The sequence below is a fragment of the Tiliqua scincoides genome, chromosome 3 (genome assembly GCF_035046505.1).
Source record: "Tiliqua scincoides isolate rTilSci1 chromosome 3, rTilSci1.hap2, whole genome shotgun sequence".
Classification (NCBI taxonomy): domain Eukaryota; kingdom Metazoa; phylum Chordata; class Lepidosauria; order Squamata; family Scincidae; genus Tiliqua; species Tiliqua scincoides.
The window spans coordinates 122,126,750-122,142,141 of NC_089823.1; the positions used below are offsets into that span (position 1 = coordinate 122,126,750).

The 15,392-nt window shown below is 42.7% G+C and overlaps 1 protein-coding gene across 1 annotated transcript in view; it reads left to right on the top strand.

Annotated features, from left to right (window-relative positions):
* Window positions 1–1,843: 1,843 nt before the first annotated feature.
* Window positions 1,844–15,392, top strand: part of DIAPH3 (diaphanous related formin 3) — a 160,698-nt gene continuing 147,149 nt past the window's right edge. The window contains exons 1-4 of the mRNA XM_066621358.1: window positions 1,844–1,950; window positions 10,246–10,320; window positions 10,404–10,473; window positions 15,050–15,186. Coding sequence (XP_066477455.1) covers window positions 10,462–10,473; window positions 15,050–15,186 — 149 coding nt within the window. The 5' untranslated portion in view covers window positions 1,844–1,950; window positions 10,246–10,320; window positions 10,404–10,461. The remainder of the gene's footprint in view (window positions 1,951–10,245; window positions 10,321–10,403; window positions 10,474–15,049; window positions 15,187–15,392) is intronic.

Consider the following 15,392-nt stretch of genomic DNA (forward strand, 5'->3'; position numbering starts at 1 on the left):
ATGATGTGTGACTGTTAAAGGGTGCAATTGATAGTACATATTTGGAATACTTTCAGATAAGAATACATTATCACAACTATTAAAACATGTTAATTTATAATGTCTCCTGAGCAAATCCCAAAACGATAGCTCATGTGGCTCATATTTTTTTTTGCCTGCTTTGAGATTGGGAAGGACAAGTCCAACTCTGCTCAGTTACTGGAGCCAGGGACTAGTCATAAAATCATAAGATATTTAGAGTTGCCAGATACCTTGGAGGTAGTAATCTGGTCCAACTCCTGCTCAGTTCTGGCAACTGCAGAATGTCTGACATATGGCTTTCCAGCCTCTTCTTTAAACCTCCAATGAGAGAGAGATACAACTGCACTAGGCATGCTAGACAGTGCTAGACAGTGCTTTTATAGATAAGAAATTCTTCCTCTTGCCCAGCCTCAATGCTCTTCTTTGTTTCAACTCATTCATTTTAGTCCTGCCCTCATAAACCAAAAAAAGGGCTCTCCTATATGACATACTTGAAGAAGGTTATCTTATCTCTCCTTAGACTCCTGTTCTCCAGGCAAAATATGCCAAAGTCATGGGACTGGGTTTCCATACCCTTTACCATTTTAGTTGCCCTTGTCTGAACCTTCTCCAGCTCATCAGTATCCTCTTAAAACATGGGTGCCCAAAGCTAGATGCAGTGTTTGTCTGAGTGGAATAGAACTATACTTGTCATCTGGACTCTGTGCCTTGGCTAATGCAGCCCAGCAATCTTCTGTCATGACAGCTAAGTGTTGGGCTACTGAGATCTTTCTGACACATGCTGCTTCCAAGTCTGTACTTCTCTTTCTACGTGAAGGATTTCACATTTATCTCCATTGATGCTCATCTTGTTGGTATTGGGGCTAATGATTGAGCCTATTGAGATCATTTTGAATCCTAATTTGGTCTTCTAGGGTGTTAACTATTCCCCCCCCCCCCCCGCTTTGTGTTAATTGCACATTTGATAAGCCTATTCTCTAATTCAGGTCTCTTGAACAGCATAGAACTCAAAGGATTCTTTGGCAGTTGCCATAGAGTGTATGATGATGACTTGTTTTAAAAACTCTAGGGTTTAATATTTATTGATATTTATGAGATTGTATTCACCTAATTTTTAAGCAAGTTTATTTTTAAAGAGGAAGTTGCTATAACTAAAATTAAAAACCCATTTAATAGAAATAAACTTGGACTAGATTTAATTTCTTCTATATTAAAGATATAATTGATCGATATCTGTCCTAGTATGATAATTTTCACTTAATGGTGTCATGTTCGAAATCTAAACTGATGACACATTTGAACATGTTACTGCATTTTTCTCCTTGTGTGTGTGAAGTTAGTATGATGAGAAGAGAATATTTATGTAAAGAATTTAGTGGCAGCTCATTCTGATACATGAATCCCTAAATGCATATTGATGGTGTATAGTTCCATGAGGTACCATGAGGTACCATGATGGCAGGGTGCTTGAGTAAGCTTATTTCTTGTGTATTTGCATCATTTTTATCATTAACCAGCAGTAATATGAAGATGGTTCTGATGTACCTCCTTAATTGTTGATTGTAGCTTGAGTCTTGAAGTCTAAAAAATGACAGTGGTGTGGTTTAACCCAATGCTTGGTATTGGGTTAAATATTGGGTTAATACTTGGCAACCAAAAATAATCATTTCAGTGAAAACTTTGTGAATTGTATGTTTGCTAAAATGCAGTAAAAAGTTGTATGTGACTATGTCTTTATTCATGGATGATACTTTCAAAATATGCATAAAATAATTATACAGTAACTATTCCATTGCAGGGAAGTTTCAAGAGTAGCAGACAGATTACACCGCATGAATTCATATACGAATTAAAATCTGCAACAGCAGATGAAAGACTTGTCAGTTGCTTAGAATCTCTTCGTGTGTCATTGACCAGTAATCCTGTCAGGTAATTTAAGCAGTTCAAAAGTTTTTTTCAATAAAAACTGTGTTTATACTGCAACTTGGCTTTATTTTAAAAATGTATTACTAAGATGTTGTATGGACATGCTTTATTTTGTTAAAGCTTGACTCTTCTCAAAATGTAAGTATTGGAGATGCAGTCACTTTTCTTAAACTACCCATTTTGTTGTCTTTCTCCTCTACCCCACACATCCCATACTTGAGCTTACATGTGGAATGTATCGCTTCCTGACCTGACATTAAATGCATTGTAATGCCCAGTCTACACATTATGCAGAGTGAGTTGGTAGTATTCTACATTGTTCCTCTGTAGACTACAGATGGGGAGTTAAGTATTTCTGAAAGTTCCTGTATTGTAAAAAATATTCTGCATTTTATTATTGTTATTATTTATTAAGGCATTTTTGGTCCGCTTTTCTAAGCCCAGTGGGCAGCTAAATTTGTCTTCAAAGGAGAATAAAATGGCTACTGTTTGTACTTTGCCAGGAAGATTGAATAGTGGATGTTTCATTGCTGCTCAGAAAAGTTCCCTTGTGATATGTGCATTACTATGCTGTTGATGTACTTCATCTGTGTTGCTTGTTTGCTTGGTGCTAAATTAATCTCCATATCATTATGATGTTGCCAAAAGGTCTCTTGAATTAAAATTAGAATTTGATTAAATCAACAGCTTTAATGTGAGTTGTAGTGTTTTTATGGCAATGCCTACAAATAAATTGCTTATGTGACTTTATGAGCACCAATGTAAATATATTTCATAACTTACTCCCCAGTAAACTTACTCCCCACTAAAGCTCTGCAGAGCTTAGTAAGGCCTTGTTTTCATATAAATCTGCAACTGTTGCATCTTCTGTCCTGCATGTGGTGTTGTAGACAACCCTTTCGCAACTGGAAGTAACTGGCTTCCATATTGCAGATTCCATATTGAAATTAACTCTGTCACTTACCTGAGAAGATTTGAAAACTGTCTGGAAACTTCAGTTGGAAGCTGCTACCAGATAATGGGTGGAGTAAAGTAGTTGGGAGGATTCAACATCCATTTTGGATCAACAACTCTTTGTAGTTAGCAATTTGTCTCTGGGCTCAGTTAAAATCTTGGCCTTTTAAAGCTCTAATTGTAATGCCCAGTCTACACATTATGCAGAGTGAGTTGGTAGTATTCTACATTGTTCCTCTGTAGGCAGTGGCATACTCAGGAGGGGGCAAGGGGTGCAAATGCCCCGGGCACTGCAACCTGCCCTTTGCCCCTCGGGGTAAGCCAAGAGCTGTGCTGACAGTGGCTGCAGGAGCGCAGCTGCTGTTGGCACGATTCTGTGCTGCTCTGAGGGCTGCCACCTCCCCACCCCTTTCTTTAAAGGGGAGGAGAGGGGGACAACCCTTCAATCAGTGGTAAACTGTGCCGAGAGTGGCTGTGCTCCTGCAGCGATTCCCGGTGCAGTTCCCGGCCACTTCTGAGGGCTGCTTCTTCTCCTCCCCTTTAAAGGAAGGGGAGGGGAGCAGTCCTCAGAGTGGCGGAAAGTGCTGTGCACCTCCTCTGGTTTTAGAGGAGACACACATTGCTTCTTTGGCTCCAACAGAGCCTTTTGCATTGCTTCTAAGGGGTGCAAAAGGCTCTGTCGGAGTGCTTTGGGACCACTGGAAGCAGCACACAAGGGCGTGTGCTATCCACCTCCTGGAAGCGGAGCTCACCTATGTCCAGGGCGCAGCTTTTGGTGGCCCCAAAGCACTCTGAGGGAGCTTTTTTGTGCCGCTTAGGAGCCTAGGCTGCCTCCCTTCCTTCCCCCTATTTAAAAGGGGGATGGAGGAGGCAGTTGTGCAGAAGTAATTGCAGTGACCATGATGTCACAGCTGTTAGTTTGGGGTCAGGGAGGTGGTAAAGGCAGAGGTGGCATTGGGTGGGGGAAAGCCCAGAAAGCCCAGGACCACCTCTGACTCTAAGTGACCTGGGATCATGTTGCCTAAAAGACTACTTATTCCCATTCCTACTTGCCCAGATATTGAGATTTGTTACTGAGGTCCTGATATGTAGCTTGTCACTGAGAGGGATACGTTTGGTAGGTTCCAGGGACAGGGCTTTTTTGGAGGTTGTGAAGTGCCCTTTTGAAAGAGATCCTATAGTTCCTTGCAGTTTTTAAAAAGAAATTTAAAACACTTTTTATTCTGTAAGGGCTTCTGCATGCTTTAAAATATTTTGAGTGTCAAATTTTAAAAATCGTTTTATGTTTTGCATTATTATGTAGAATCTTTAGTTGTATAACACTTTGATTTTTTGGAAGTGATATTAAATATAAATTTATCTTGTATGATCCGTGTTCTAAATAGAAGAAAGAATTAAAGAGAATAAAAATAGTTAATCTTTGTGCAAATAAGTTGGTACCAGATACTAACAGGTGAGCAACGGGTTCTCTTCAACCAAAATGTTGTCTAGATTGTGCTTTGGAATTAAACAACTGATCAGCTTTGGTAGTTTGCTGCCACTAGAAGCTGTAACTTGCCCAAAATCAGTCAGTGACTTTCTTTGCTGACTTGGGGGACTTAAATCTAGATTTACTTCATTCAAACCAAAAGCCTTTACAGAGAGCCTGCGTTATTCGCAGGTTTGGCACCTGTGGATCTCCAGTGTACATGGGTACAGAATGGTCCCCCTACCTTTAAGCTTAACCAGAGCACAGCTCTAGTCAGGCCTGGAGGTTTCTGAGGCCCACAGAGGCTGCCCATGGCCGCTGCAGGCCTCAGAATGCCTGAAAATACAGTCACCAAAAAGTGACTTTTGGTTTTAAGATAAAACTGGAAGTGATGTTTATATCACTTTATAAGGTGATATAATGCCTTTATAAGGCATTGGGAGGCCTGAAGAAGCGCTCCAGTTTTATCGTAAAACTGAAAGTTGCCTTTTTTTGTATTTTTGGGCATTCTGAGGCCTGCAGTGGCCACGGGTGGTTGTGCATGGCCTCGGTGGGCCTCAGAAAACCTCTGGACCTGACCGGAGTCTAGCTCCAGTCAGGTTCAGAGGTTGGGGGGTGAAAACCACGGATTTGAATGCCCATGTTTTTCCATATCCACAGGGGTTTCAGGAATGGAACATTCCATGAGCAGAACCCCCTGTACAGTTTGTTGTTGTCAACCTTCAGTCTCGAAAGACTATGGTATCGCGCTCTGAATGGTGGTTCTGGAACAGCATCTAGTGTGGCTGAAAAGGCCGATTCGGGAGTGACAATCCCTTCCACACTGGGAGCAAGTGCAGTCTGTCCCTGGTCTGTCTCCCTGGCTATGGGCCTTCCTTCTTTGCTTCAGTCTGTTGGCCAAGTGTCTTTTCAAACTGGGAAAGGCCATGCCGCATAGCCTGCCTCCAAGCAGAATGCTCAGAGGCCAAGGTTTCCCATCCGTTGAGGTTCATTCCTAAGGCTTTCAGATCCCTCTTGCAGATACCCTTGTAGCGCAGCTGTGGTCTTCCCGTAGGGCGCTTATGGAAAGCAGGTGCTTTCCCTGCTTATGGATCTCCTAAGTTCTCCATAGAGGAGATCCTTTGGGATCCGACCATCACTCATTCTCACAACATGACCAAGCCAATCCAGGCGTCTCTGTTTCAGCAGTGTATGCACGCTGGGATTCCAGCTCGTTCCAGGACTGTGTTGTTTAGAACTCTGTCCCGCCAGGTATTGCCAAGGATGCGTAGGAGGCAGCGCATGTGGAAAGCGTTCAGCTTCTCCTGTACACTGAAAGAGTCCATGGCTTGCTGCAGTACAGAAGTGTACTCAAGACGCAAGCTCTGTAGACTGGATCTTGGTATGTTCCGTCAGCTTCTTGTTAGACCAGACTCTCTTTGTGAGTCTGGAAAATGTGGTAGCTGCTTTATCGATGCATTTGTTTAGCTGGGTATCTAGAGAAAGAGTGTCGGAGATCGTTGAGCCAAGGTCCACAAAGGCATGGATAACCTCTAGCTCATGTGTAGAGATTGCAATGCAGGGAGGTGAGTCCACATTCTGAACCATGACCTGTGTTTTCTTCAGGCTGATTGTCAGTCCAAAGTCTTGGCAGGCCTTGCTAAAACAGTTCATAAGCTGCTGGAGATCTTTGGCAGAATGGGCAGTGATATCTGCATTGTCAGCAAAGAGGAAGTCACGCAGACATTTCAGCTGGACTTTGGACTTTGCTCTCAGTCTGGAGATGTTGAAGAACTTTCTGTCTGATCTGGACCAGAGGTAGATGCCTTCTGTTGCAGTTCCAAAGGCCTGCTTCAGCAGGACAGCGAAGAAAATCCCAAACAAGGTCGGTGTGAGAACACAACCCTGCTTCACTCCGCTTCGGATGTCAAAGGGGTCTGATGTTGAGCCATCAAAGACTACAGTACAGTGCCCTTCATATCCTCGTGGAAAGACCTGATGACGCTGAGGAGCCTGGGTGGACAGCCAATCTTGGGGAGAATCTTGAAGAGGCCATCCCTGCTGACCAGGTCGAAAGCCTTCGTGAGATCTATGAAGGCTATAAAGAGTGGCTGTCGTTGTTCCCTGCATTTCTCCTGCAGTTGTCTAAGGGAGAATACCATATCAGTGGTGGACCTGTAGGCTCGGAATCCGCACTGCGATTTTGGATAGACACTGTCTGCAAGTACCTGGAGCCTCTTTAGTGCAACTCGGGCAAACAGCTTTCCTACAATGCTAAGGAGAGAAATGCCAAGGTAGTTATTGCAGTCACCCCTGTCGCCTTTGTTCTTGTACAGCATGACGATGTTTGCATCCCTCATGTCCTGTGGCACTCCACCTTCTCTCCAGCAGAGGCAGAGGATTTCATGCAGCTCAGTGGCGATGATCTCTTTGCAGCACTTAGGACCTCAGCAGGGATGCTGTCTTTCCCAGGTGCCTTGCCAGAGGCAAGGGAGTCCAGGGCCATGTGAAGTTCTTCTTGGGTTGGTTCACTGTAAAGCTCCTCCAACACAGGCAGGCACTCGATGTTGTTCAGCGCTTCTTCGGTGACTACATTTTCTCTGGAATATAGCTCAGAGTAGTGTTCTATCTGCTGCGCCCGATCCTGAATGACCTCGCCTGCGGCAGACTTCAGAGTAGCAGTTTTCTTCTGTGTTGGACCTACGGCCAGCTTGATACCGTCATATGTTGCCCATGTCAGCTGCTATCTGTATCTGGGAACAGAGTTGGAGCCAGTAGTCATTAGCACATCTCCTTGCAGTCTGCTGGCCTCTGCTGCAAGCAGCTCGGAGGACCTGCAGGTTGCGCTCACTGGGGCAGGCTTTGTATGCTGCTAGAGCTCTCCTCTTTTCCTCGATGACTGGTGTCAACTCCTCAGAGTGGGCTTCAAACCAGTCTGCCGTCTTGTTGGTCTTCTTGCCGAATATGGACAAGGCGGTGTTGTAAACGGCATTTTTGAAATGTTCCCGTCTGTTGGATGCATCTGTATCGGCCATGCTTGGAAGAGATTCGTCAAGTGCTCATGCAAATTCCTCCACATTTCCCTGGTCCCAGGTCCTGTTGGTGTCAATGCAAGGTCTTCTTTTCTTTTTCGTGTGATACAGTCGCTTAGTTAGCAGTTTCACTCTGCTGCACACCAGGGAGTGGTCAGTGTCGCAGGCAGCACCCTGATAACTGGGTTAACTTGTTGCTGGGAAGGCTGGAGCGTCTGGTGAGAATCAGGTCGAGCTGGTGCCAGTGCTTTGATCTTGGGTGTCTCCAAGAGACTCTATGTTGGGGCTTCGTGTTGAAGAAGGTGTTGCTGATGCAGGGCCTGTGATGACAGCAAGCTCTAGCAGGTGTTGGCCATTTTCGTTCATCTTCCCAGTGCCAAACTGGCCTAAGCAAGTGGCCCACGAACTGTAATCAGCACCAACTCTAGCATTGAAATAGCTGAGGATGAACAATGGCTCTTTCTTGGGGACTTTCTTGATAGTGGTGGCAAGGTCATCATAGAATTTGTCTTTAGCTTCTGCTGGAGATAACAGAGTCGGTGCATATGCACTGATGAGAGTGACAAGTCCTGCTGATGAGTGGAGCTGCAGGAACAAAGTTCTTTCACTTCCTGCAGAAGGTGGCTTGATGGATTCCAGCAGGGTATTTCTGACCGCAAAGCCAACACCATGGTCTCTGGTCTCGTTTAGTGGTTTTCCCTGCCAGAAAAATGAGAAATTTCTCTCCTTGACAGATCCTGAGTCCAGTAGCCTCATCTCTTGAAGGCTTAAGTCTCCTTATTTGTGAGATTTCCATTCCCAGAGCTCAGGTGGATTGCAAAAATCGCATTAAGCAAATCCATTTAAAAAACAATGTCCCTTTGCTGATGATTTAAAAACTGCCTTGTTGTCCTTTGTAATGCATCAGGCAGACAATCAGTCTCTCGCTCCAGGTGCTTAGAAAGGCTTCACTCAGAGGCAGCAATCTATCCCTTCACCAGGAGCTGCAGCATGAGGGGGGGAAGGGAATGGTGGAGGTGATAATCACTGCCATTTAGCATTCTTTCACATGCTCAGGGGGGAGGGAGGGGTTGCTTGCCTTGGAGTGAAGTGCCTGGAGAGAGTATGATTGATGGATTGTCTGCTGGTTGCCCTCTCCCACATTAAAGAGGCTATTGTTAAATAACTTTTTTCCTTTAGTTGAAAGGGCCCTTCTCATTGCGTTGAGATAAAATTGTGGGTGAAAAATCTGTGGATAATTAGGTTATACCTGTATTTCTTTCTCTTTTGTGTTTCTATTTCATATAGAAACTAATTAAAAATATTTCATTAAATATATTAACGTATAATTTTCGATCTCCAAATAGGAGATACAGAAGAACCCTATGTAACTCATACCAACTAGCCTGACCTCAAATTCCCATAAGAATCAATTTTATTCCAATATTGCAATAACATATTTTTATCCTGTAACAATACTTAATTTCCGTATCTTGAATTCATAACTTGTATAGCTGTTATTGCTATTCACTAATTTTCCATTTCCCCTTAGAGGGAGCTTGTGCCTTTTTCTAAGTGCTGTGCAGTTGCAGTGTTTGCTGCTAAAAATGATGAATTAACTCCCACTTACCGTATGCTTAGAAAATACAGGAACTATATCAGTGGTGTATTGGTTGAGAAACATTATCATGTGTTATTAAGTACGATAAGGGAAATATTTGTTGCAAGAAACTTTATATTATATTAATTTGTCTACCTGTTGTGGATTACACATGGTAATCTATCAGACAGACATTGCCACCAATGTCTAGACCTGAAGATATATTTGTGTTAGCTTCCCTAAAGTCAAATGCCCCCATTTTACTTTTTAAGATGCCTCTCCTCCTAAATTTTAGAAGAGCTCCACAGATCCTCTAGTGATAGTTCTACACTTAGAAAAAATAGGAAACATGTATGAGTGTACATCAATTCATCATTTGTTAGTAGCACAAAAATTGTAATTGCACAGTATTGGAAGACAGCAAAACACCTTAAATTTAGATAGACTTTTCAGTAACTGTGTTTTTGGTTATTGTGGCACCACTTTTGACACCCAAAAGATGATAGGGCTTTGTTCTGTTTAATACCCAAATAACAGTGAGTTAAGTGACTCAGTATATTCATACTTGTTGGTGTTCAACAAGTCACACCAAGACTTGTTGGTGTTCTTTTACAATGTTCATTGAAGAACAAAGGCAAGAAGAAAGGGCTACAACTGAGCATTATTTCACATAAGACTAAAGCTAGCTGGTCCTGATATATGGAATTGATATGTAGTAACCAGAGAACAGGGCATTACCCATGTGATCTTTTACAAATGCCTCTGGCAGCATCAAAAACTGTTAGATCTTATAAATGGTATAATAGTTATCATTTATATAATGGGGCAGGAGGTCTTATCTATTATTATTATTATTATAATTAATAATTAATAATAACAACAGTAGATTATCTAAAGGGTAGAGCTGCCTTTATGCCCAAAAATATCATCTGCCTGTTCAGGATCACCGGAAGCCCTGGGAGTGACAGGACCTTCACAAACTGAGCAGAGCTCATTTGGGTGAGAGCCAAAAGAAACTGGCTCTGAAGCTCTTTTCTGAGGGAGGAGATGGCAGCCAGAATGTGTCCAGACTGTGAGAGGATCCACTCAGAATGCAGTCCTTGAAAGATAGATCTCTGTTCATTGTAAAAACTCCTTTGGTGGTTTAGAGAGAGCCTGTCCATGTAAACAGCTTTGAATTAAAAAAAAAAAAAAGCAATCCAGTGACCAGAGAGGCAGTATATAAATACCTGGTGTTATTATTGTACGATAGTTGTATTAAATAATTGTTAAATATTTCTTTGCAGTTGGGTTGAAAACTTTGGCCATGAAGGACTTGGATTATTGTTGGATGTCTTGGAGAGACTTGTTGAAGCCAAACAGTAAGAATTCTTTTCTACAAATGTATGTGGTCATTGTAGGAGTTGGATAACCTGTATTTATGGTATAAATTTATTGCATTCAGACAGGACAAAATTCTGAAGAAGATACAGCATAAGATCATACAGTGCTTGAAGGCTTTTATGAATAACAAGGTCAGTAATTTTACTTTGCTTCATGTTTAAGGCTGCAGTCTTATGTGTACTTAGAAGAAAGTCATATTGAAATGGAGAACTTTTTTGGCTTAAGTCTAATTTAGAAATTGGACTGTAACACAATATCTTGCCATGCACATATATTTGTTTCTAATGGCAGTTTCAACTATCACTGCAACACGTCCATATTATAGGTGTAGAACTGAGGGCCATTGGAAGTTGCTAAAGATCAAACTTGGTGTTTGGCCAAGTAATGCTTTTAATTTTTTTTTTTTTTTTTCAAATCCAAGTTCCCATCTGTGAGACCATGTTGTGTCTCAAATAGGAATCTATGATGCTTGAAAGGCAATAGCAGATGTTGGAACTTTTTGAAGCAGTTGTTTCATTGGTTTAAACATGCCTTTTTGAGGTAAATCAAATGTTATATATGTGTTCTTGATTTATTAATGAATAAGTTCATGGGCTTGTTGAGCTAATTTCCATGGCAACCAGCGTTTTAAATCATGGGGTATAAAATGGTCAGGTTATACAAAATAACTAATATTGTAATGTACAGTTGTGCCATGGCATCAAGGCATTGAGTTCTGTTACCAGAACCCCCATGGATGCAGAAACCCTCACATAATCAAATCCACGGATCAGGAACCCTGTAGCCCTCCAAAAGTGACTGGAACTGCACTCAGATCGTATCTGGAGGGCCTTCTGAGGGCTGGGAAAGCCATGTGTGGCCTTCCTGTGCCTCTGAAGGCCTTCTGGTGGCCGAAAACAATTTTCAGCCACCAGAAGGCATTAGAAGGCCTTCTGAGGGATTGGGGGGGGGGTGGCACACATGGCTTCGCTGACCCTCAGAAGGCCCTCTGGACATGACTGGAGCACAGCTGCAGTTGGGTTTGGAGGGCAACAGGCTGCTTTTCGGCATCTGTGGGAGTTCTGGGAGAAACTCTACAAGATATTTATATAACCTAACCATTTTACACCCAACCATGATTTAAAATGCTGGTTTCCATAGATGGCTCCAGTCGCATTTGGAGGGAATAGATCCAGCCCAACCCACGGGTTCAGAACTCGTGGTTAGATCAAACTGCAGGTCCTAATCTGTGGATAATCAGTCTGGACCTGTACTAACGTGATTTGCATGCAGCATGAAGCCTGCCAGTGTTAGCTCCTGTTTAATTGGTTAATAGGATTTATTTGCTAACATGTCCTTACTGGTTACTTGAGCTAGTCTTAAATAGGTGGGTCATTCCATGTCAAAGCATCACACTTCATATTTTTCTTCCTCATGTCCTTACATTTTGATAAAACCTTTCATACTTAATGTTTCTGTGCAGTTATTGAAGAAATTCATGTTTTTTTAATTTTTCAGCTTGCAGAGAAAAAGTTTATTTTAGTCTCAATTGTCAAAATTTTATTGATATTTTAACTAATTGTAACTCGGACACCAGTGGAGATACAGAGCTGGCAGTAGAGTGGTCTCACTTTAAAGCTCTATTAACGCTTCATTTATACGATATGCAACACAGTGGACTTTAAATTTTTAAAATCATTTTTCTCAAGTCGACATTTTTAAAATTTTGAGAAGTATGAGAGGTGACACATACTTCAATCAAGAAAAAAATGGAAACTGAATTTTCAAATTGAACTATTTTAATTGTAACATAATTCTTGTACAGTATTTATAATTATTGTTTTCATGTGTATTATTTTGCTCAGTCTGTGTCCTTTTTGCAGGGCCTGGTGGGGGTGGGAGGGGAGGTGAGGTGGGTTGTGGCAGCTGCAGCTTCCGGGAATAGGGCCAATGTAGGGGGGCCCTGGTTTCCCCTTCTCAGCGTTGGGCTGTTCATTATGGGCATGGCAAGTCATCCACAAGGGTGCCAGCAGATGGGACTTCTGCAACTAGAGGAGGAATGGCATTTTTTGATCAAATTTTGAAAATTTACATAGCTACAACATTTTACATAATGAACACAGACCACTTAAAAATTGGTATTTTTGCATTACACCATAAGACAAGTACCCCAAATTTCATAAAAATCTAAGGAAGTCAGTTGGACACAGTGCGGTGTTTCAACATGAAATGACCCAGCTCTGAGCAGGATGCAGTTTTCAGGGTGATTTTAACGGATGATTTTGCTTCATAACATGTAGACTCTAGTTGTCCAGTTATGAGTAATTTGCACAAGCGTTGGGCCCCTTTGTATGGTCCACTTTAAACTTGGACTAGCACTCTCAAATGATACATTGAGAGCCCAATCCTGTGCTTGGCGGCATGGCTCCGTTCCACCAAGCACTGTCGCAAATGTGCCATAAGGCACGTTTACGAGCCTCACCGCCGGGCTCCTGCCCATTCTAGCCTAGTGCCAGCCGGGGCTAGCGCGGGGCGGTCGCCCAGCCTCTGCGTTTGGCAGTCTCCCGGACTGCCGAGCTGCGGCATGGTAAGTGGGAACGGGGGCAGGGAGGAGATGTTCCGAGGAGGGGGGAGGTCGGCAGTGGGTGGAGAGAGGGCGGGGGGAGGTGTGACGCGGGGAAGGGGGCGGGCTGGAGGCGTGCCTGGGGGAGGGAGGGGAGCTCCGCTCTGCAGGATCCAAGGTGCTCATGGAGGGCTCTGTGCCCTACACGAGTGCATTTACCTCGTTAAAGTGAGTAACCCCATTGTGGAGCTGCTTCCCTTACCCGGAAGAAAGGGACGAAAGACGAGGCGCCTCCCGCAGTAGCCCGCAGATCTGGCAGCAGCTGTTCTCGGTGCCACTGAGCCTGGGCGCCCTGGGCAGCTCAGGATTGGGCTGCCTGTCAGCTAAGTAGAATCCTGTGCTATATGCTAGCAGTGCCCCAAGTCAAATTCCGTTTTGGTATTCTTTGTTCTAAAATGTAGATAAAGTATTATGGTATATTAAAAAGCCTAGTTCCTGGAATCATGCATCTTTTTCCTGCTGAAGGCCTAGTTTTGCAAGCCAACTTGAGGTGTTAAATTAGCAAGCAGGTTTGAAGAGAAGTGGAGATAAATGCCGGTTGCCGTTTTTGAAATCGCTGTAGGTACAGTCTTCATAGGCAACAGGCTTCAGAAGCCAAGCCTATTCCTTTGTAATGAGTCTTCCCTACTGAATGGTTCAGCTGTTAAGATCTTTTGGATGTATTTACAGATCCAACCTTGTTATACCTGGATTTTTTATACACAGGTTTGATTCAACATGAATGGCCATTGTAAATGAGAAGGAATGTGCTGATCCCTGGAGAAGGGGAAAAATGCATCCTTTAAAATCAGAGTTTAAAAAACTGCTTCTCTTACTGTTGTAGAGTCACGCAAGTGATTATGCCATTCTTCAGCTGAGCCCAGGCAAAAACAGGGGTTCTAATTGCTGACTGCCTCTCTACAACAGTAAGAAAAGCTGTTTTAAACCACAATTGTAAAGGTATACACTTCTTAATTTTTTTTAACTGCTTTTATTTAACACATTTTATGGTATCAGCAGTGAGTCCAAGAATCAAATCCCTGCAGATATTGAGGCACAACCTTATTACATTAGGAGCAGTGGGTCTTTAAATCTATTTTTCTACTGTTTTTTAATCCACTGATTGTTTGTCCATGTGGGATTCTGGAACAGAAGCCCAGCGGATAACAAGGAACAACCTGTATTTTCATTTTGCATTTTTATGCCATCCTTACTCCATGGAACTCAGAGTGGTATACCAACTTTTGTCCTCACAACAACACTGTGAGATAGGTTAGGCCAGTGGTATTCAGACTGGGGCGTTGCGATGCCCCAGCCTGATGGCCCTGGCCTCTGCCCCTTTAAGGGGCAGGCACAGGGGGGAAGGCAGCGATGCAATCTCCAGGATCGCATCACTAATGGGGCTGCAGGGATTGGGATGTACTCACCAGTCCCTGCAGCAGGCCCTGCGTGGGTGTCTGCAAGTTTCCCCAGCATGCAGAAAGTGACAGTGGAGTGATCATGTTCCACTTCAGGTTTTGCGATCCTGGGAATTGAGTTGCTGTCTTCCCCCCCCCCCCCGCCCCACAACCTCCCTCCCCTCCCCTGCAAGCACTTACTGCAGCTTTCAAACTCCCAGAGAGTTTGAAAACAGCAGGGTTAGGCTGACAGGCAATGACTGGCTCAACTTTATGAACATTTCAGCTCCTTAGAAACTAAAAATGAACAGTTAGCACCCAAGGGACAGATATGACTCTTTGGATAGGTTGTTCAAAAAAGGACATATGAAACATTATGAAGGTACTAATCAACTGTTTGTGTAGTATTCCTGTGCTATTAATACTATGTATGTCTTTTTGGAAGTATGTTCCACTATATTCACTGGTGCTTTCTCCTAGGAAAGAGTATTTAGGTTTGCAACCTTATTGCTGTTGACAATTTGTATGAATGCTTTACTGAACTTTACTGCTTTACTTTACTTTACATTACTTTACTGAAAAATGAAGTCATTTTTCATTCATTCCAAGATAGTGTTGATGGAATAATTTTGGAATAATTTCATAAATACCAGAAAATTGCTGTAGAAATATCCCAGGTTCACTTTTCGTTTCTGCTTTTTGTTAACTTTCATTTCTTATTTTTTTCAGTATGGTTTAGAAAGAATAATGGGTGAACAGAGAAGCCTTTTGTTACTGTCGAAATCTATTGATCCCAAACAAATCAACATGATGACAGATGTAGTGAAGCTTCTTTCTGCAATATGTATTGTTGGAGAAGAAAACACGTAAGTGCACTGTTGAATGGATAAGTGATCTGGTAAATTGGAAACAAGTAACTAAGAGTTGTAATTGAGCATACACATCATGCCTCATCATCCACTAGGATTCCGTTTTTTTCCGCTCAATTGAAAAAAAAGTCAGTGGATACCAAATCAGTGGAAAAATAGATTTAAAGACCCACTTCTGGGTTTCTTGCTCCTCAATTGCCACC